We start from the raw sequence: 19,389 nt of genomic DNA, 5'->3' as shown, positions 1-19,389 counted from the left end.
CAATACCCTAAGTTCAAGGCGTTCGCATCCTTTCGTTTATCATCTGTCTTATTGCCTTTGCATCTCTAATCGGAGAGTCTGGAATTCTTCAATTCGAGCCGATTGACTGTTTCGTCTGGGCGCAACTCAACAGTTCGCCGTTCATTGAAGGTTCGATAGACCAGTCAGCCAAGTTGCCGTCTTATGCCCTTGGACTCGTCTTACTTAAAACACACCCATAACGATATACGAAATCGCCGTTGATGTCGAATTAAAAAGCCTGTTCCGCGCTCTGTCGCCAAATAAAACCAAAATTTACTGAGCTTTAACGCTGGTCGAAATGGCTCCCAACTCATACATGGACGAGGCTACAAGGACCTTCTCCGGCCTCATCAAGCGTATATCTATTCCCCTAACACCGACAAGCCCACCTGGCTTAGTCCAGGCGCATACAATAGACCCTTGGGAGAAGTCAGGTAAATATGGCCGAGGATGGTCCTATTTCGCCCTCGCCTTGATGGGCACAGTTCTCGTCATGCGTGTCTGGCACTTCTGGCAGGACAAGATTCGACAAGCTATTTACAAACAGGAGGTCGAGGAGCACTACCAAAACCTCTATAATGCTGAGGTAGAAGCCATGTCCGGTATGCGCAGTGCCCAGAGCCAGCATTTCTTCCCAGAAGGTCATGACATGATGGGCGAAAAGAACTTTCGACCGAAAGCACACTTCTCCTCCGTTAATATTATCAACGATACCTTGGCTCTATTTCGATGGATCTTTTATCGCCCTATCCCGGACTTGGTGATTGGAAAACGCCGAATCACCTTCTCCTCACTGGCAGTTCTTACTACTGTCTTCATTACTCTCGCCTTTGTTGTCCTTTATTGCTTTCTGCAACAGCCTCTATACTGGCAGAGCATTCAGTTCGGATCACCTCCCCTGGCGATTCGAGCCGGCATGATTGCGATTGCTTTGACACCATGGATCATCGCAACCAGCATGAAGGCAAACATCCTTACTGCTATCATTGGCATCGGCCCCGAGCGGCTTAATGTTTTCCACCGATGGGCAGGTTACCTCTGTCTATTCCTATCCCTCGTCCACGCCATTCCCTTTTATATCCAGCCTGTATGGGATGACGGGGGAATGAAGGTGTTTCAGCGCTTGTTTCCCGGTGGCAGTGGCATCATTTATGGCACTGGCATCGCCTGTCTTGTACCCCTCATCTGGCTATGTGTCGCATCACTGCCCTTCATTAGGAGGACGGCCTACGAGATCTTTGTGGTTCTCCACGTACCCGTGGGAATCGTCTACGTTGGTCTCCTTTTCTGGCACACGAAGAACTTCCTCATGTCGTGGGCCTACCTTTATGCAACAATAGGTATCTGGGCATTCTGCTACTTCATAAGGCTGTTCAAGCTTAACTGGCTCAAGCCTTGGCGTATGTCTTTCATGGTTGGAGACGAGGCCGCTATTACTCTTATGGCAGAGAACGCCATCAAAGTTACAATCCCAACGCAGATGAAATGGAAGCCTGGCCAATACGTTTATCTTCGTATGCCTGGTATCTCCATCTTTGAGAACCATCCTTTCACCATTTCATCTCTTTGCAGCGATGACTTCCCATCAGAGTACGGTGAGCAATACCGCGACTGTACTCTGGTATTCAGGCCCTATGGTGGATTTACACGCAAGGTGCTTGATACCGCCATTGAGAAAGGACCATTCCATACCTACCGCGCGTTTCTTGATGGCCCCTATGGCGGTATGCGCCGCGATCTAGCTGCCTTTGACACCTGCATCCTGATTGCCGGAGGTAGTGGTATCACTGCCCTTGTGTCACAGCTTCTCAACCTCATCAAGAGAATGAGGGATGGCAAGGCCATCACTAAAAAAGTTGTTGTCGTCTGGGCTCTGAAGCGACTTGAAGCTATGGATTGGTTCAGAGAAGAGCTGCGAATTTGTCGTGAGGCTGCTCCCCCTGAGAGCGTCACTTGCAAGTTCTTTGTGACATCGGCTGTGAGAGCGAGACCAGGTATGGAAGGACCAGGACCCTTCAGTCAGGTTGGCCCTGGTGGTCCTAATGGACCCCGAGCTTTAAGTCATATGTTTCATGACAAGCTCGACGGTTTCGTTGCGGGCATCGCTTCCAAGAGAAATTCGGCCCTAATCCAATCCGAGGCCCAGGGTGACCCTGAGCGTGAGAGGGAGCTACGGGCCGAGGACGAGGACCGTATCACGGCCCTCCCTCAGCAGAAGTACCTGCAACCTCACTCAATCCCTCCTCCTCCTCCAGGACCACCTCCTACCAACCAAGATGAGGCTCTGAGGAGACTTGAGGGTCATGGCTATCCCGAGGACAAGAAAATTCCGCTTGGTGACAGCGAGGAACCCACTAAAAATAACCCTGAGTTCCATTTCCGACCCATGAAGCAAGATAATCCACCCCAGTTTAACTACGCGCCAAGGTCTCCTCGAAGACTTCCAGAGTCGTTCCCTACGGAAGAAGAAGCATTCCCAGTCCGAGCTCCTGAGCTTGCCCACCTGAGGACAGCTAATCCTGAGGCCGGAAGACCGCGACCAACATCAACTTTTGGTCCCCCATCGGGCTTTGACTTCGGGTTCCCCCAAACCCCAACCGAGTTTCAAAAGAGTCTGATGCGATTCGCGTTCCCTGTGCCTCATCAGATCGATGGAGGATGGAGCGTTGAGTATGGTCGCCCTGACCTGGGCTATATGCTGAAGGAATGGGCGACAGGAGGTGCCGATGGACGAGGCATCCTTGGCCGACGCACGGCAGTCTTCGTATGTGGCCCACCCTCTATGAGAGTTGGTGTCGCCAATACGGTTGCCCGACTCCAGGCGGAGATCTGGGGAGATGATGAGCTTGAAGAGATCTTCTTACATACCGAAAACTACGCTTTGTAAGAAGGGAGCATTGTGTGGATGTGTGTAGAGGCCTGTAATACTATGGATTGTGTTGGGTTGATGGAGATGGCGTGAAGAGATACCATGAGCGATCTGATTTTTTGACGACCTAGTATATATATATACCAACCTACCTGGGACCTTTGGAGGTGCCTTAGCTGTATGAGTACCAAGGCAATTGAGCCTCAGCTATATAATATCGATACCCTATACTATCTATTTTCTTATAGTACAACTTGTGGAGACCCCGTGATCGGAGTTGGCATGGCATGATGACATGACAATTATGAGGAAGTGGCCAGAAGGGTTCACGAGATTGCCCCTCCCCCTCATGCAAAGTCATGATGAACCCCACGCTTTAATCAAGAGGCACGCACGTTCAAGCATTGTGATTGGAGAATGGCTTCAACTCAAATCGACAAGGCGGAATAAGGTATGAGGACCTTGGAGGCTGTCTTGGTAAGATACTTTCCCTAATGATTAACGATTAAGGCAAGGTCTGGCCGTGATGGCGTATGGCGTGGAAGCAGGAGGAGACACCTTGATGGTCCCTGACTTGCTATGTGAGAAGAACCTGAAAAGAATACCTACGTAGGTAGGTAGGTAGGTAGGAACTGGATATTTGAGTCAAAGAGGTCCTCAAACTGAGTATCTTCAACTTTTCAATACCCAAAACATTCTCTCTCATTCATAGTTAGCTACTTTATCATTTCTCAAGTCTTCAGATACTTTACCACAAGCTCTTGGTAGGCGGAAGATAGTGCGACAACAACCACAACAACCACAACGGAAACGACTCTACACCACCTTACCATTTGCTATCCCAAAAGCCCGCAACTGAAGTTACAAAATCAGTAGAAATGGAGGAGTGGCCAATTACAGACCTTGACAAAATCGCCAAGGGGTGGAAAACTGCCATGAAATACTCTAAGGAGCGTCTTCAACGGGTACATGACCTCGCAGCCGATGAACTGGATGATGCTATCAATGATGGGCACTTGGTTCTCGAGACCGTGTGCTTGTTTGTCCACGCTTGCATCAAACACAATCAGTACAAGTACGCAGTGTTCATTACCTGCAACACACATGAGCATCGAACTAACTGAACTCAGACTTCCTCTTTCGTTTTGGCGAGTCCTCCATGCTGAATACGGTATCATCGTCTATCCCACGGCATTGACAGAAGACATCGATATTCGAGGCCTCAGCATAGATGTCACATTTACCGAGGCTTACGACGGACACATCGGTATGTACAAGTTCCCGTCTCAGGCCGTCCGCTCGTTAGTACTTACACAAGCGATAGTGATGTATGGTGGAGCGCGCGGAATCAAATACCCTCCCCGGTGTCCCATTGAGCTAATGCGAGAACCCCCGCCTGCCTACCAGAAGGAAACACCAAAGATAGAGTCGTGATGTTTCTAAGGTTAAAAATATTTTCTGTGTATTATTGGAATTAGGTTTGGCGATAGTGGGACGCCCGGAGCATGATAGCGTTGGTGGTTTAGAGGCAAGGTGATCCGTCATTGCCAGACAAAATAGTAGCGTCAGAATGTTGATGATTTCAAGGAGACGAATTGTCAAAAGATTGCGTTTATTTCCAATTGAAGTAAAATGGCATCAGCTTTCTTCACGCTGTCCGATAGCTCCGTCTCGGTTTGCTCTCCATATCCCCTCCTCACCCTCAAACTCCTCACGTTTCCAAACCTCTACTTTGGATTTGCACTCTTCCAACGCCTCTTCACCAGCTCGCCACGCCGCTTGCCGATGAGGTGACGAAACGGCGATTAGTATGCTCTCTTCTGCGATAGGCACAGGTCCGAGGCGATGAATCATGGCTACCCCGCGGAGACCATGCTTATCGCGAACGTCCTTTGCAATGGCCATCATGGACTTGAGAGCTCTGGGGTGATACGCTGTATACTGTAGCTCCTTCACTGGCTTTCCTGCGAAGTTATCGCGGGTGGTACCTGAGCTTGGTCAGCTCCGCTGTGAACAAAGACCTGCGAGAGATAAGAACTCATTACCTGCAAAGAGCACGATTGCGCCAGCTGAGGGGCTGCGCACCCGGTCCATGATGGCCTGGGCATTGAGATGATCGTGAGTCAGAGCGACATAGCAGTCTTGTTCTGATAGTTCCCAAAGATCCTGAAACTTTTCTTGAGTTGCCATTTTTAGTCAAGCAAATGTTGGAGGAGAGATGAGATAAGAATGAATTTATATCTCGGAGTTGTTCTATCAAGAGTGGGCTTGGTTTGTATAAGGGCCAGCCAGATGTCAAGCCATACTGTTTGAGACTATCATGGTTGGGGAAGGCGCAATAGAAATTACTAGGTATCTATAGTAGACATTAGTTTGACCTCAGGTATCTGATTGCTGTACTTAATCACTTTCTCCCGCTACCTAGGTACTTTATTACCTAGGATTGCCTGCCAGAGTTATTCGCCGGCACTCACATGAGCGCATCACATCGCGATGACTAAGCCCCACTTCGACATCTTTATTCCTCCCTGCCGCCTTGACTTTTTGACTTTCGTTTATACAGTTTTCATCATAATAAAATCCTTCCTTTCCTCTTCTTTTCACATTCAACTGCTTCTAAAATCGACATCGCCTTGACCCGATAAAGGCTACCGCGCTAGCCGAAGCTGCTGTTCGCGACGACCACTAAATGCGATCCCTGATCGCTTAAGGGACGACTAGCAAACCAAGATGAACATGAGCGACGAATTTCAAGACCGAGATGCCGGCTACCGATCGCGGCAGGGTAAACACATAACCCGAGCCTCAGGCAGAGATGGGAAACTCGAGAAGGACCTTCATGGATGATTTGAGCCTCATAGCTAACTTCCCCACGGGACGGCGAGATCATTCCAGGTCTCCGCCCAAGCAAGCTTTCCGCGACGATCCTCAAGAGAGAAGTTCTCGATACCGGGATGACGAGAGGGACCACGACTACGATTATGACAACCGGCCTCGCCGTCACGCTGATGGAGACTCAAGAAGAGGCGGCGCATCTCGAGAAGCGCGCTACAACTCTCGCGACGAACATGACTACCGAGGCATGTATGATGATGGTTATGTAAACAACAGCAACGATCAAGGGAAACGACGTTATGAGGACGACAAGCGGAGCGGTAGAGGGCGGTACCGTGACGGCGATGATCCACGATCACAGTCTCCGTCTGGAAGCTATCATAACCGTGGTCGCTCCGGCAGCCCAACGCGAGATGCTGGCAAGCCTAGCGACACCGTCATTCTTGAAGGCCTGCCTTTCAGTATATCGTCGAACGAGGTTGGTACCCTATCGATCTAAGAAAATTGCTACAAGAACACCATGCGGGCTTCTGGGCCTATGGATTCGAGCCTCGCTGCCCTGGAGGACGGACAAAAGGCTGCCGTTGTCCTATGCATTTGTCCTCCATTAAACGGCACCAGCGGCGCAATACATTCCTTGAAACCAGTTGATGCCAGTTCTCAAGACTAATTCCCCCGCCTATAGCTGCACGACAGTATCCTGAGCAACTCAGTTGCCGCCGAGTTCCCCTCAATTGACGTGCGCGTTTCCGCTTCCAAGGGTTAGTAAGATGTGCTTGGAGTTTTACGTTTTTGTTGCTGACACGCACGAACAGGAAATCGCAGAGCGTTTGTGCAGTTCCAGGAAGTTGACCATGCTGTTGCTTTTATGAGAGAACATTATCCAAAGCTTCTTGTTGAGATGACGCATTCCACTGATGACGCCCCAGAAGGGAGATTCGATGCGTACATCCATTACGCTCGGAATCGAGATGCACGCGATGAAGCCGATGCTCGGGGAGTTCCCGGTGGTGACTGGATCTGTCCTACTGTAGGTTTGCTCCCACAGCTTCAGCGACACAACTACTAACAAGATAGTGTGACTTTTCCAACTTTTCTACCCGAACTAAATGCAAGATTTGTGGCGGCCCACAGGCTGGTAAGCTGACCGAACATTTTAGTAATGATGGATGCTAATGTTGAAATTCTAGCCCCAGCCTGGCAGTTGAGCCTCACAGGCATGGCAGATGCTTCGGATGTACCCTCGCAAATCCTTGTTGTTTACCCCTTGGCGTCATTTGTGACTGAAGACATGCTAGCCGAAGACATGAAGCGACTAGAGCTTGTAAAGCCCAACCAAGTCAAGGATACTTCTAATGGAGCACCCAAACTGAAGTCCACAGCCCCGACAGGTGACACGACAGGTTACGGCGCTCGACCTGGCTCTCTTCATCGAGTCTTCCTTATGCGTGACGCGCACACGAACGAATCCTTCAAATATGGATTTGCTGAGTTCTGGACGGTGGAAGACGCATCGGCCGCGATGGCGAAATTTCACAAATCTCGATCATTTACTGTTGCAGCATGCCCAGTGACAGTATCTAGCACTCATATGGGAGTTTTCTTGCCTGAACAACGCGAGGTTACACCGGAAACCGAGCACCTGTCATTCAGACCCTTGCTCAACCCCAACCTTCGTGTTCGATACCGAGACTACCATGTGTATCCGAGCCCGCGGGTTGTTAATGAGCAGCCTCCTGGAGGTGAAGGTGCCTCGAAAACAACCGAGGAAGATGGCAACGATAAGAAGTCAAAGAAGCGCAAAGCAGAGGGAAGTCTCGCTGCTTCTTCTGCGAAGAAGTCTGTGCCAATGATGGCGGGCCAAATGGCCATGTGGCAGCGCAAGAGGGATGAGCTTCGCGTCGAGAAAGATACTAGACCGGCAAGACAGGACAAGGCTGAGTTCAGCGATGTGAATCGGACCCCACTTCGCATAAACCTGTCAGGTTCAGGAGGAGACTCATCGAAATCTCAGAGTGCTATTAGGATCTCACTTTCCGGGACACAGAAACTTGGTCCTCCAGAGCATGCGGCTCCCAGCAAGCAGGGCTCACCAGATGAGGCGGATACTCCCGGCAGTACGACACAGGCGACCTCAGTCTCTGGAGACGCACCAATCTCTTATGTCGATCGTGATCGATTGATGTGCCTGATTTGCATGCGCAAGTACAAATCCGCGGATGAAGTTAACATTCATGAAAAATCCCGGAACCACAAGAACGCGATGGAAAATGAAGAACAGGTCAAGGCGGCATTGCCTAGATTAGCAGCACGCGACAAGAGACTTCAGAAACAGGTCCAAGAGAATCCCGACTCGGCAGCTGCGGCATCGCAATATCGCGATCGTGCTAAAGAGAGGCGAGCTGCCTTCAACCAGCCTACCAAGCCAACAGTCGCACCACAAGGCAAACCCAAGTCGGGCCCAAAGGCGGAAGAGGCGGCGCCCGCTCCGAAGCCCGTTCAGTCTAAGGGAGCAGGTATGCTGGCCAAGATGGGATGGTCAACCGGTGCAGGCCTTGGAGCCAATGGAGATGGGCGTACCGAGGTCATCGAGACAAATGCTTACCAGGAGGGCGTTGGATTGGGCGCAGAGGGCGGCAATCTTGGCGACGCAGCGCAATTGGCTGAGCGTAAGACAAAGAACAGTTACGCCGAATATGTGAACACGGTGCAGGACAGGGCACGGGAGCGGTACAACAAGATGGGCTGAGATGTTGACACAAAGGCCATGTAATTGTAGATTGGGATATAGATGGGTAAAGGCGTTCAGAATTTGCTGTGAAACTGAGGACGAACCTCGACAAGTCAACGACAGGCGCACATCTTCAATTAATGGGTATCATTTTTGAATACAGCACTGGTAGAAGCCAGTGTCTTAGGTTCTATGTACATGCCCGAACTCACTTGCAACGTCTGACGCTGGCGTTCAACTTTCATTGCCTGTCTATTCTCATTATTACAAGAGAGCCAATGCAACACCCGCAGCCACGATGAGCGTCGCCATGGAAGCAGGAGACAAATGACCGGCAGCATTGTCCTCCTCTTCGGAACTGGAGGTGCCTATAAATGTGTTAGTTTAGGGGGTAAATGAGAATGAAACGAATATAATAGATGACTCACCCTCAACACCAGTGACATCCGGGAATTTGGTGTCCTTCTCCTTAAGTTCAACAATGTTTGACTCGTCCGTGTTGTGGTTCGCCTCAGCGATGCCCAGTTGTTCATTTGCCAGGTCATAAACAACATAGGCAGAACGCAGGAATGTGTCTCCGAGGAGAGTGACGCCCCCAGTGAGGCCATACTGACTAACAGGGCTGATTCCAAACATACAGACGCTGTCCCAATCATCGAAGTAGGAAGAGACTTGAGGGTCGTCGAAGATTTCCTGCTTGTCGGGAAAGGCATCGATAACCATTTCACTCATGGGAACAGAGATGGTCTTGCCGTCGAACTTGAAGTCGAAGCTAACGCCCTTGCCCTTGTCTTTGCCGTAGGCGCAGTCTACAAAGGGAATAGCGACATCCTCCACACTCAGGACGTTGAAGGCCTTGTAGATAGGTCCTACTTGGGCTTCGGGTAAGAGGCAGACGGTAGCACCAGAGTCGAGGATGGCGGTGGTGTCTTTCTTGAGACTGTCTACCTTGATCTCCTGGCCTTTTGGTGTCTTGACCTCGAAGCCTTCAAAGGCGACGGTGAAGTGAGTGAGGTTGAGAGTAGAAGGATCAGGCAACAGGGGCAGAGTTGCAAGCTTGCCGACGAACTTTTTAGTGTCAAGACCGCCGAAGAGGATAGTTCCTTGCTCAGCACTGAGGTCGTTCTGTCGGTTTATTAGTCAGGGGTTAATTATTGTTGTTGTTCCTTGCTGACTCACCAGCCAGAGACTGAAGGCAGCTCGGTCGATCAGGCCCTGAGACACCATGTTCTCGACAATGGTTGGGTATGTCCCGTTGGCGACGACATTTGCAGAGAAGCCCAAGCCCATGAGGCCCGTTGGACGAACAGATTTCGTCGCGAGGCCTAGCCTCTGCTGCTTGATGCTTTTCCCATCGATGGTGACGGTATCGTTGAAGTAATCACCACTAATAGAGCGGGTATCAAGATAGGTGATGTCGAATCCATCACGATCGACCAGTTCATAGGTACGACTCTTGTCAGGTTTAACTACAGAAGGTTCGTATATTCAGTCTTGGTGGTTGAGATGGGAGAGTAGCTTACATGTAGTCATACAAGGGCCAATAGTCTCTTGCTTGGTTCTGCTGTTGCAGAGATCGGTCTCATCTGAGTTGAGCCAAGTATCACTGCTACCAGTGTCAAGTTGGAAGCTGATGTTTTGGCCTGGGGTACCGACTTGAAATTCGGCGTAATAACCACCCCCTGTGATATTGTTCAGAGCAGCGAGACTGAGAGTGTCGCGGCTGTGAAGGGACGATTCATGATGGAATCGTTGCTTTACAACCGGGGCAGAGACAGTGCCAGCAGAAACTCCAACGGCGAGAGACGTTAGAATCGTAAAGGTTCGCATTGTGCTAAAGTCAATTGGGAGGCTGCTGAATAGAGTTATCACACTAGCACGCGTTGATCTGCAACGGTACCTATACAACAGGAAGCAATAAACGAAAACAATATATATATAGACTTAATACGATGAAGAATAAAAAGATGAAAAGGTTTAAATCTATAAGAAAACGACCAAGGAATCAGCTTAATTCCAAGGTATTATTAATTTAGCGTCGGTAGTTAAAAAGGAGTGAGACGAAGAAGAAGAAGAAGAAGAAGAAGAAGATTGTAATTTAGAGGAGAGAGCTGAACTTTTTCTCTTTTGATCAGCTGGAGACTTGCCAAGACTTGCCCAGGCGGTTAAGGCAAGTAAGTACTTATGTAGGTAGGCAGTGCCTACGCCACTAAAACGCCCGAGTCTGAGCCTGAGTCTGCCTTATTAGGGGTGATTATCCAATTGGATCCAAGCAATTCAGCCACTAACTAGAGCCCCTACATAAACCTAGGCAGCCCCTGGGAAAGCTCCAGGGTTTGGCATTTTTTAGCGGTCCTTCAAGGATGTAACGCTACGCTACAGTGGATGCCACTCAAGCCAGGCGGGAATATTCCATCCTTCTATGGATTTGTAGGAAGAAGGAATTGGCAATTGCTACGTGTACGAGGCTTAGCTTTGCTGAACAGTCTTGGAACCTGCGACTCAGTTGGAGCCTGAAGGATCATGTTTCATCAGTCTTTGAAGATGATTAAGAGCACATGATTCGTCTTCGGGAGACATTTATATAGAGGCTTGAGCCTTGTCGTTCTTGTACTGTAAAGTATTTCTCTTCTTATTGTTCTGTCTTGTCGATAGTTTGATTGTGGGCTGATGTGCAAAACAGGCACAGGCATCACTTCCATCATAGACTCTCTTGTAGCACAACTTTCTAATTGTGTGTGACTTTGCATGTGAGTTCTTGCTAGAAAGAAGTCTAAACTTCTCCCCACAGAACGAGCATTATATTGGAATGATTCAAATCTTTAGCAGTATATTAATTAGTAATAGCTCATACGTGGTGACAAACGGAGTGACAGAAGTTGTGGACAGAAGAACTTACAGGACGAGACCGTGGGTATTCGCCTTACTCTTGGTTTCAACCAAGGAGACATTGCAAAGGTTCAGTTGATCCTCTAGAGTCTCGGCGGGTTCGTGCTCATAGTCTTCTATCCACACGCAGACAGGCTTCAGTCGCCGCACTTCGGCCTGAAGACAGCGTAACTCCCAGCTGTCCACCTTTCTCTTGACAGTGTTAGACCCCGCCCTGATCTTGTTGTACTTGATCAGGTCGTAGCACTGAAAAGCTACGGGGCCTATCACCTCCGGATCAACTGGCCGGACCCTTTCGTTTTCAGACTTGATGGACCAATACCGGTCCATCAGTCTTGGGTCCCAGAGGCAGTTGAATGTCACAGGGTGGACTCCGATAGTCTTTACGAGCTTCTCGAAGGCCACCTTGCAAACGGGACACCAGTCAATGACGATTGCGATGACACTGACTGGCTCGCACTTCTTCTGCAGGAGGACCCTGTTGAAAAAACCGATGAAGGACTTGGCCCGCTTGCATATCCATCTCTCCTCGTACAAGGAGTGGCCACAGGGAGCGAAGAGAAGATGGCGGTCTTGACACATCTTGTTAGTATAATCTGTAGAGTAAAGAAGAGTTGAAAAAGACGGAAAATGAAATCAAGGCTTGCCTCGAAATGGGTTGTTCGTGTGTTGTAGTGTCGGAGTGTTGGAATGGTTGTATAGTAGGCATCGATCAAAGATTATGATTAGGATGTTTGAAACGCCAAATTGGTGTTGTTAATTGTGATGGAAAGTTAAGAATAATTAAGAAAGAAGAAGAATCTGGGTAGAGAAGAGGCCACATATTTATACCAAAATCTTGGAGGCAATATCATGAACCGTATTCGGACTCTGGCTGAACATATGCTTGTTCTCCCGTGTTCAGGCGGACAGGACAGAAAGTGACAAGAGACAACTCAAGAGCATCATCATTGACGCAAGTTGCCGAAGGGTATGCACTTAATTCAATGCACAGCGCCACGGGAAGTGTTGTTGGGGGCTAACATGGTCAGGAAAATGGGAGCTATCACAATACTGTAGCCAATGAGTCCGAAGAAAACTCCCGTACATGATATGTTGAACAACGCTTTGGCCGTAGAACAAGTATGTAACTTGCTCTGAACAAGTAAATGAGCAAAGGGAGGTGAATGATGAACAATATATCAACCAGCTGTTCATTGCCTGAACAGTAAAAGTCGAAGGGAAAGTCCTTTAAAAAGGGTTCAAGTTTGACGTAGTTGTCAAAGGTAGTAATTAGTATGTATGGTATCAGTCAACAGATGAAACGAACAAGCAAACAAGCAAACAAGCCAGCAAACAAGCAAACAAACACGGCTCATGGCTCAGAAGCAGATCACAGCTTCGCACCCTTCTCTCCGCCATCCTGCTTAAGCCGAACAACGCCCTGAACATAGTTAGCATAACTCTCATATCACTCAAATCAAATCAAATCAAATCACAGACAAGGCTCACCTCTTGGAAACACGTCGCCAGCAACGCCCCATCCCTGCCAAATATCTTCTGTGTAACAACACCCCTGCCATCTCCCGCCCACGGACTCTCCATCTCGGTAAACATCCACTCATCCGCCTTGACTGCCAGTGGCTCGTGGAAGTAGATGCTGTGATCCAAACTCACCAGCATCCCCACCTGTGCCCGCCCCTTCCAGTCCTCCACGTTACTGCCCATGCCCTCAAACTCGCACAGACTCTTGACTTGCTCTTGGGTCTTCTCATCCAGCGAGGGTACTTCTTCTGGCGAGAACGGGAAGCGCCATAGTCCGTGGAGACGGGAGACCGTGCCGATGAAGTAGCTGTCCGACATGTAGGCCAAGGCGTTGAGATGTGCTTGGTGGCCACCTCCAGCTGAGATCTTTTGTCTCGAGCGCATCCACTGTCTGCTCTTGCGGTCCTGTGGCTTGCAGTTTGGGTCCTGGGCGCCCAATACTTCGATTCTGTGGCTCTGAAACGGTCCAGTCCTTGCCCACTCAGGCTCGCCATCCCAGTCCTCTGACGGCGGGCTCACACCCTTCGGCAGGCTCGCCGCATGGCTGACCTCCCGTCGCTTCTTCTCAGGAGGTGTCTCACGCACGAAACTGATGGTGGTGGTAAAGATGCACGCGCCCTTTTGCCGCGCTTGGACCGTGCGTGTTGAGTACGAGCGTCCGTCGCGTACACGCTCAACATGGTAGAGAATGGGTATCTCAGAGTTGCCCGCCAGCAGGAAGTAGCAATGGCATGAGTGGACTAGGAACGTCTCCGGGACCGTCTTTTGCGCGGCAGCAAGACATTGTGCGATGACAGCACCTCCATAGATACCACGAGCACCAGGAGGATGCCATTGAGGTTGTGTGTTTGTAAAGATGTCCTGTGACCAGTCAGTAACGCTAACTTCGTAATTATTTGTATTGATACCATGCAGTGAGAGTAGTATCACATATCACTCATTGATTTGACGTAACCGAAATAGGTGATGGAAAAGAGGCACGACTTACAGGGCCTAGAACCTTGATCTCTGTGACGTCCAATACATTCTCAATCAGAGACTTGCTCTCATCGTGCTCTGGTGGCCGCAGTAGAGTCGGTCTAACGTTGTCCTCAATGACTGTCATTTTGCTATCCCGCTCCAATTGAATGAATGCGCTGTATTGCTGCCGATGATGCTGGAAAGAAGTTGTGGATACTCAGGAATAGTCAACATGTAGTATAGGCACTATCTTTTAAGGAGAAAGATGATGTCTTTAGAGGCCGAGCTTTCATGTGCTGCCTCACTACGAGCTCCCTAGTCTACGTACGTAACCTGCCCCTGATGAGTTTAAGCTTGTCCTTTTTTACCGAGGTTCGGAGGCTATGCCGGCCGTGGGGCCGAATCTACCTCGTTATCGGCCACTCAGAGCCCGGCAGTGCACAGTTATTCTCCGTTCCGGGAATTACAACGGTACCTATCTTGATTTAGCCCAATAAATGCTAATTTGAACCTCAATAGTGATGGAGATGCGTCTGCAACTTGTACTGCTCTGTATAAGCTTCCAGAACTCTACCAACTATACCTAAACAACTTCCCCATACCATCGTAATAGCTGCATTTCTCACATTTCTCAAACCTCTCTCTTTTTTGTGTAATTAACAATTTTAACGATCAACAATTATATCACCGAATCGTATCCTCATCCACATGGTCTTCATAAATGGGTTCCAACCCCTCCCACGCAACTTGGGGATCACCGTTTGGACCGGCCTTCTCGCGTCGCTCCCAGTACTTGCCAGTGAATTGCCAATATTCCTCTCCGGTGATCTCACAACGTGCCTTTCGGAACCACGCGGGCACAAACTCATCGCCACGCTCTTCTCGGAGACGCCGGCGCGCTCGTTGAGCATTCTCCAGACGATTCTTCTCATCAGCAGCAAAATCATACTCTCCATCCTCCATGGCCCGCTGATCAGGTCGAAGACGAGAGTCAGTAGGTGGAAGCCATGGGCGGAGCTTGTCATCGATATGGTTGAAAGTCAAGACGAATGGCGTCAAGTTGAAAGGAATGCCAGTTGGACGCTCATTCGCCTTCCAGATGAGATACGCACGGTTGGGGTCTGTAAGACCACCTTGGGCCATGTCACCGCCACTCTCCTTAGGTTCATCAACGGCTGCTTCGTAGCCTGGGGTCAGGCGAGCGTACAGCTTGGAGTTCCAGCGACCACCAAGACTGACGCGAACCTTTCCAGTTGCATCGGTAACCTTTCCAGATACTTGATATGCGCTCGATGCCTTCCAGCCACGCGGTTTGAACTCAACGTGAGCCACCTCGCCCGTTGTCCAGTTCTTGATCTCCATTACGCCATAGTTGTCGACGGTTGGGTTTCCAGTGATGATACCAATGACAGACGAGGTAACCTTCTTCCATGTGTAAAGCTCCTCCTTTCCTCCAGCGGTGGGCCGCAGCTTGAGAAACCATGTACCTAGCGGGTTGATGTCGAAGGATTTACCATAGAACTTCGACTTCACAGCCGATTCACCCCAATAAGACCACTTGGGTGACTCTGCGTGCGCGGCGCCGACTGGAGGGTGATGGCTGACTTGCTCGATGAAGAAGCGGTAGTTCTTGTCGGGCCGCACATACTCAAAGGTCTCTCCCAACAGTGGGTTGAAGGGCTTGGCCACACGTCCGATAGTTGAAGCGTACTCACTAGCAGCAAAGGCAGCCACGTAGATAAGTCGTTCGATCGAGTCGGCCCGGTCAGCAGCCAAGTCAAGCAAATCGGCATACTCCATATCCTCTCCAGCACGATAGAGAAGTGAAGTTGGCTCGTTGAAAGAAACAGGCAGAGTCATCTTGGTCATATCCTTGCCAATCATCGACTTCAGAATACCCTACTCCAGATTAGTATTGTTCATATGTCACGTATATGTAGTAAACGTACCCAGAGAGAAATCTTAGGACGGTCATCGGCGTCCATCTTGAGCCTCGTTCGAATGCCATTCTCGTAGCCCTTGAAAGAGGAGCTGATGTCTAGACCACCAGAGACGACAATATCCTGAGACTTAGGCTTGACCTCCTCCGCGGGGAGCTCAGATACCTCAACCTGGCCAGCATCCACAGCGTCGAAGAACTCGTCCTCTTCTTCGGATTCACTCTCGGACAAGTCCACGATGATTGTGGGTTTCCTTCGGACGCTCTTCATCGTAGGCGATTTAGGCGGCACTGGTGACAGTTTGGTGGCAGCATCTTCGAACTTTCCTTCTTCATCTTCCTTCTCTCTGTCATCGCTCAATTCCTTCTCGGCAATTGTGTCCTCAACACGGGGCATGGCCTCTTCTACGCCGACGGGTATCCCGCTTTCGATCACCTCTCTTAGCGCCCTCTTTGTGGCCTTGCGTCTCTTCTCTGCCTCTCCAACGCGAGCCTCCAGAACCTCTTGCTCACGGGCCACTTGCGCCATGCTTTCCTCCCACATACGTCTCATATTAGCTTCACGGTCAAGGCGGTATTGCCAGTAGGCGTCACGGTCTTTGGAAATGCGCAGTAAGTCGGCTACCAGAGTTGATAGACTTCGAATGGCGGCATCGTATGTTCCGAGAGCCTGCGTCACGCTGTTGTCAGAGAGAGGTGTGTTCGGGTTCTGGTTCAGCTCGTTGAGAAGGGCTTGGTGAACGTGAGACATTGTTTCGAGCTGGAGCTTAGCCGATTGAGCAGTAATGTTGAGTGCATCCTTAGTAGCTGTGGGTTCTTCATGAATGCTCATATCGTCGCCATAATCGTCGTCGTCATCCATATCGTTATGTGTTGGCGCTCCATTCCTGGGTGCCCGCGAGGTGCCTGCATCAGTCTCAACATCAACGAATTCATCCTCCTCAAAGCTGCCAGTTGTACCAGGGCTAGTATGGCTTGGTCTCTGATCGACAGACGATATCTTGGACAGAGACCTGCTTGGAAGTTGAGAGCTATTCCTGCGTAGATCTGTGACGCTGGTGTTCTCGCTGTGAGAGTCCTGGAGAGAAAGCGTACTTGGGTCGGCTTTAGCCTGCCTCAAAAGCTCCGCACCTCGAGCTGCCCGCTTCTCTTCCTCCTTGGCCTGATCCTTGGACCACTGGATCGAGTTATTGAGGGCCCAGAACCATCGCTTGGCCTCAACCTCATGGTTCGCTTTAAGGGTATATTTGACAGAGGATTTGCCATGAATTTCGAACTTCGTCTTTTCATCAGGACTCATGTGGAGTTTCGCAATACGCATATTTATGGCACCTCGGCATGCGGAGCCTGCATCGTCTTGGTGCTTGTAGTAGCTGAGAACGCCATCCTCAAGCACGAACCATCGCAGTTGGTAGCCCTTCCTGTAGTTGGTCCATTTCTTGAGATAGCCCTTCATCTCGCGAGCCTCTCGGCCGGCTAGAGGATCACCGGATGCAGAACCTGCTGTGCCCTGGGAAGCGGCCTGCCCCAGCACAGCTTTCTCCTGGATTCCACGCTGGGCAGCTACAGCTGCTGGAGACTTTTTGAGGATTGCCTTTGTGGCATCGTCGTTTGTGACGGACTGAGGCAGCTTGCCCTTTCGATCACGACGGAAGGGGTCGGCACCATGCAGAAGCAGAACCTGGATGAGGTTGGTGTTTTTCTTTCTTGCAGCTTCGTGAAGCAAAGTGCCTCCAGTCTGGACTGTAAATGGTTCGGATGCGAATTCGGGGCTGTTGATGTCGAGAACGGTCTTGACTCGGTGCTCCTCGAGAACACCAGCAAGTGCGCCATAGTTGCCCCGCGCAATCAGTTCTTGGACTTGCTTGACCTTGGCCTCGGCGAAAAGGGATCGTGAGAGCTGCAGTAGCTGGAAGATTTCGGGGTTTCGTGCGACGTCGAGTGGCAGTTTGCCTTGGGCGTTGGCAATAGCATCGTTGATATCCTTTTGCTCGAGAAGAAGCTTCACGACTGTGGTGCGGCCCTGAATTGCAGCCAGGTGAAGCGGGGTGTTGCCATCCTTGTCGCGGGCATTCACATCGATCGATCCCTGTCCCTCGGACAAAACGTATTCAATGACAGGGAATTCGGCACACTGAATCGCTAGGTGAAGGATTGTGGTGTCGTCGAGAGCGCTTGTGGCAGAAGCGCCTACTGATGAGATGCTCGCTCGCGGGGCGTTCTCAGCTGTCTCGCGAATGGCACGGGAGATGGATGAGGTGTCGCCGCTTCGGAGGGCCTCGACGAACCTGAACTTTCGAACGGACTGCTCGAGGCTTGCAGTGCTTTTCTCGGCAGAGGGCGATGAGAGGAATTGCTGGGACTTTGATTGAGAAGCTGTAGGCGAGAGGCCAGCCGAGGAGACGGACTGCTTGGCCCCGTGGCCTCGCGGGGTCTGCTGGTGCGCCATGGGGTTGATTGGGTTTGAGGATGAGGGAGTTCTCCGAAGCCTCCCGTCTTCGGAACCGGACTCTTCGTCGCGAGTGTTGTTGCGCCGCAAAAGAGAGAGGGCGGCGGCGGATTTGGACCGCTTGTGGGTGCTGAAGATAAAAAGATAAACAGCGGTCAGTAGGTGGAACGACTTTTGATGCTGGGGGGTTGGTCAAGCAGTAGAGGGGAAGCTAAGTTTAAGTACGAGAGCGAAGCATGTGTGATGTGGCCCAGTTGCGACTCCATTGCATCTACTGCATCTGGTGTGCGTGCATATGCAGCGGTAATTGCGAGCCAATCTGACAATGCAGCAGCTCTCTTGGTGCTGCAAAAGCCCAGTAGCAACGGTAATTATCACTATCACTTGGAAACTCACCCGTCACCGGCGTCAGACATGTTGGCCAACGTCTACCAATGGATCGAGCTCGCCTCCCAAAGTTACTGTATGTATATCGAGCCGAGGCGGGGAATAAGAGAAAATAGGGGCCAGACACTGGATTGACAACAAGGAAGTGCGATGCAGTCAGGTAAGGTAGGTATCGTGTACAGGGGTGTTGCTGGTCAATGCCAAGCAGTTGTGAATGCTGAGCTTTGGTGTTGATGTAGGTGAGGGGGAAACGGAAAACCTTGGTCGCCAGGTTGCAAGGAAAACAAAAGCGACCGGATCTAGATGATGCGGTTGATGGGATGAATTCGTCACGACGGGACAGAGCTGATCAGCCAAAACCCCAATGTTAGGTTGCTACTGTACAAAGGTACCGCCCAGAGATAGGTAGGGACCTTAGCAACAGCGCTGTAACCGGTCATGGAAGGGCCATTTTGGAGCTTCACGCCAGGTGGGGAAAGCTTCTTGGATAGGCGATAGATTAGTAGTTCTAGGGGGCACTGCCACTATCATGACAACCTTCAGATTCTACCAAAACAACCTGATAAGTTGAATCTGAGGTCCCTGTAATCACCAATGTAACATCGGATGCCATACATCGCTTAACCTGGCACAGCTGAGCATTCGTCACCGTTCGGAGATTTCAGACCGTTGCAACCTCACCTCACCTCACTCATCAGACTGTCACTCTGTATGAGGTCCTTAATAAAAGCTTCTCCTCATATCCCTCCCGTCCAATGACGTCTTCCCCTCGAACCAATCAATCA

At 50.3% G+C, this 19,389-nt stretch overlaps 8 protein-coding genes across 8 annotated transcripts; 3 read left to right on the top strand and 5 right to left on the bottom strand.

Annotated features, from left to right (window-relative positions):
- Positions 1–319: 319 nt before the first annotated feature.
- FPRO_09398 (uncharacterized protein) lies at positions 320–2,908 on the top strand (the record flags this gene model as incomplete). The annotated part of the gene is made up of 1 exon (XM_031232786.1): positions 320–2,908. The coding sequence occupies one exon, from the start codon at positions 320–322 to the stop codon at positions 2,906–2,908; it is 2,589 nt and encodes an 862-aa protein (XP_031082688.1).
- A 917-nt stretch (positions 2,909–3,825) lies between these two features.
- Positions 3,826–4,324, top strand: FPRO_09397 (uncharacterized protein; the record flags this gene model as incomplete). Its single annotated transcript, XM_031232785.1, has 3 exons — positions 3,826–3,965; positions 4,021–4,157; positions 4,215–4,324. The coding sequence occupies 3 exons, from the start codon at positions 3,826–3,828 to the stop codon at positions 4,322–4,324; spliced, it is 387 nt and encodes a 128-aa protein (XP_031082687.1).
- A 204-nt stretch (positions 4,325–4,528) lies between these two features.
- FPRO_09396 (uncharacterized protein) lies at positions 4,529–5,080 on the bottom strand (the record flags this gene model as incomplete). The annotated part of the gene is made up of 2 exons (XM_031232784.1): positions 4,529–4,878; positions 4,936–5,080. 2 exons carry the CDS (start codon positions 5,078–5,080, stop codon positions 4,529–4,531), a joined length of 495 nt encoding a protein of 164 aa, XP_031082686.1.
- Positions 5,081–5,620: 540 nt separating this feature from the next.
- Positions 5,621–8,474, top strand: FPRO_09395 (uncharacterized protein; the record flags this gene model as incomplete). Its single annotated transcript, XM_031232782.1, has 6 exons — positions 5,621–5,675; positions 5,752–6,203; positions 6,411–6,486; positions 6,541–6,755; positions 6,803–6,863; positions 6,916–8,474. 6 exons carry the CDS (start codon positions 5,621–5,623, stop codon positions 8,472–8,474), a joined length of 2,418 nt encoding a protein of 805 aa, XP_031082685.1.
- Positions 8,475–8,720: 246 nt separating this feature from the next.
- On the bottom strand, positions 8,721–10,286 carry FPRO_09394 (uncharacterized protein; the record flags this gene model as incomplete). Its single annotated transcript, XM_031232781.1, has 4 exons — positions 8,721–8,824; positions 8,885–9,581; positions 9,636–9,925; positions 9,980–10,286. 4 exons carry the CDS (start codon positions 10,284–10,286, stop codon positions 8,721–8,723), a joined length of 1,398 nt encoding a protein of 465 aa, XP_031082684.1.
- A 1,065-nt stretch (positions 10,287–11,351) lies between these two features.
- FPRO_09393 (uncharacterized protein) lies at positions 11,352–11,927 on the bottom strand (the record flags this gene model as incomplete). Its single annotated transcript, XM_031232780.1, has 1 exon — positions 11,352–11,927. One exon carries the CDS (start codon positions 11,925–11,927, stop codon positions 11,352–11,354), a length of 576 nt encoding a protein of 191 aa, XP_031082683.1.
- A 790-nt stretch (positions 11,928–12,717) lies between these two features.
- FPRO_09392 (uncharacterized protein) lies at positions 12,718–13,974 on the bottom strand (the record flags this gene model as incomplete). Its single annotated transcript, XM_031232779.1, has 3 exons — positions 12,718–12,768; positions 12,837–13,730; positions 13,858–13,974. The coding sequence occupies 3 exons, from the start codon at positions 13,972–13,974 to the stop codon at positions 12,718–12,720; spliced, it is 1,062 nt and encodes a 353-aa protein (XP_031082682.1).
- A 539-nt stretch (positions 13,975–14,513) lies between these two features.
- Positions 14,514–18,633, bottom strand: FPRO_09391 (uncharacterized protein; the record flags this gene model as incomplete). The annotated part of the gene is made up of 4 exons (XM_031232778.1): positions 14,514–15,728; positions 15,779–18,347; positions 18,443–18,562; positions 18,614–18,633. The coding sequence occupies 4 exons, from the start codon at positions 18,631–18,633 to the stop codon at positions 14,514–14,516; spliced, it is 3,924 nt and encodes a 1,307-aa protein (XP_031082681.1).
- Positions 18,634–19,389: the final 756 nt, after the last annotated feature.

This window comes from Fusarium proliferatum, assembly GCF_900067095.1.
Source record: "Fusarium proliferatum ET1 genome assembly, contig: FPRO_scaffold006, whole genome shotgun sequence".
NCBI lineage: Eukaryota > Fungi > Ascomycota > Sordariomycetes > Hypocreales > Nectriaceae > Fusarium > Fusarium proliferatum.
The sequence above is the reverse complement of the archived record's forward strand: the minus strand, read 5'-3'. Positions and strand labels throughout refer to the sequence as shown.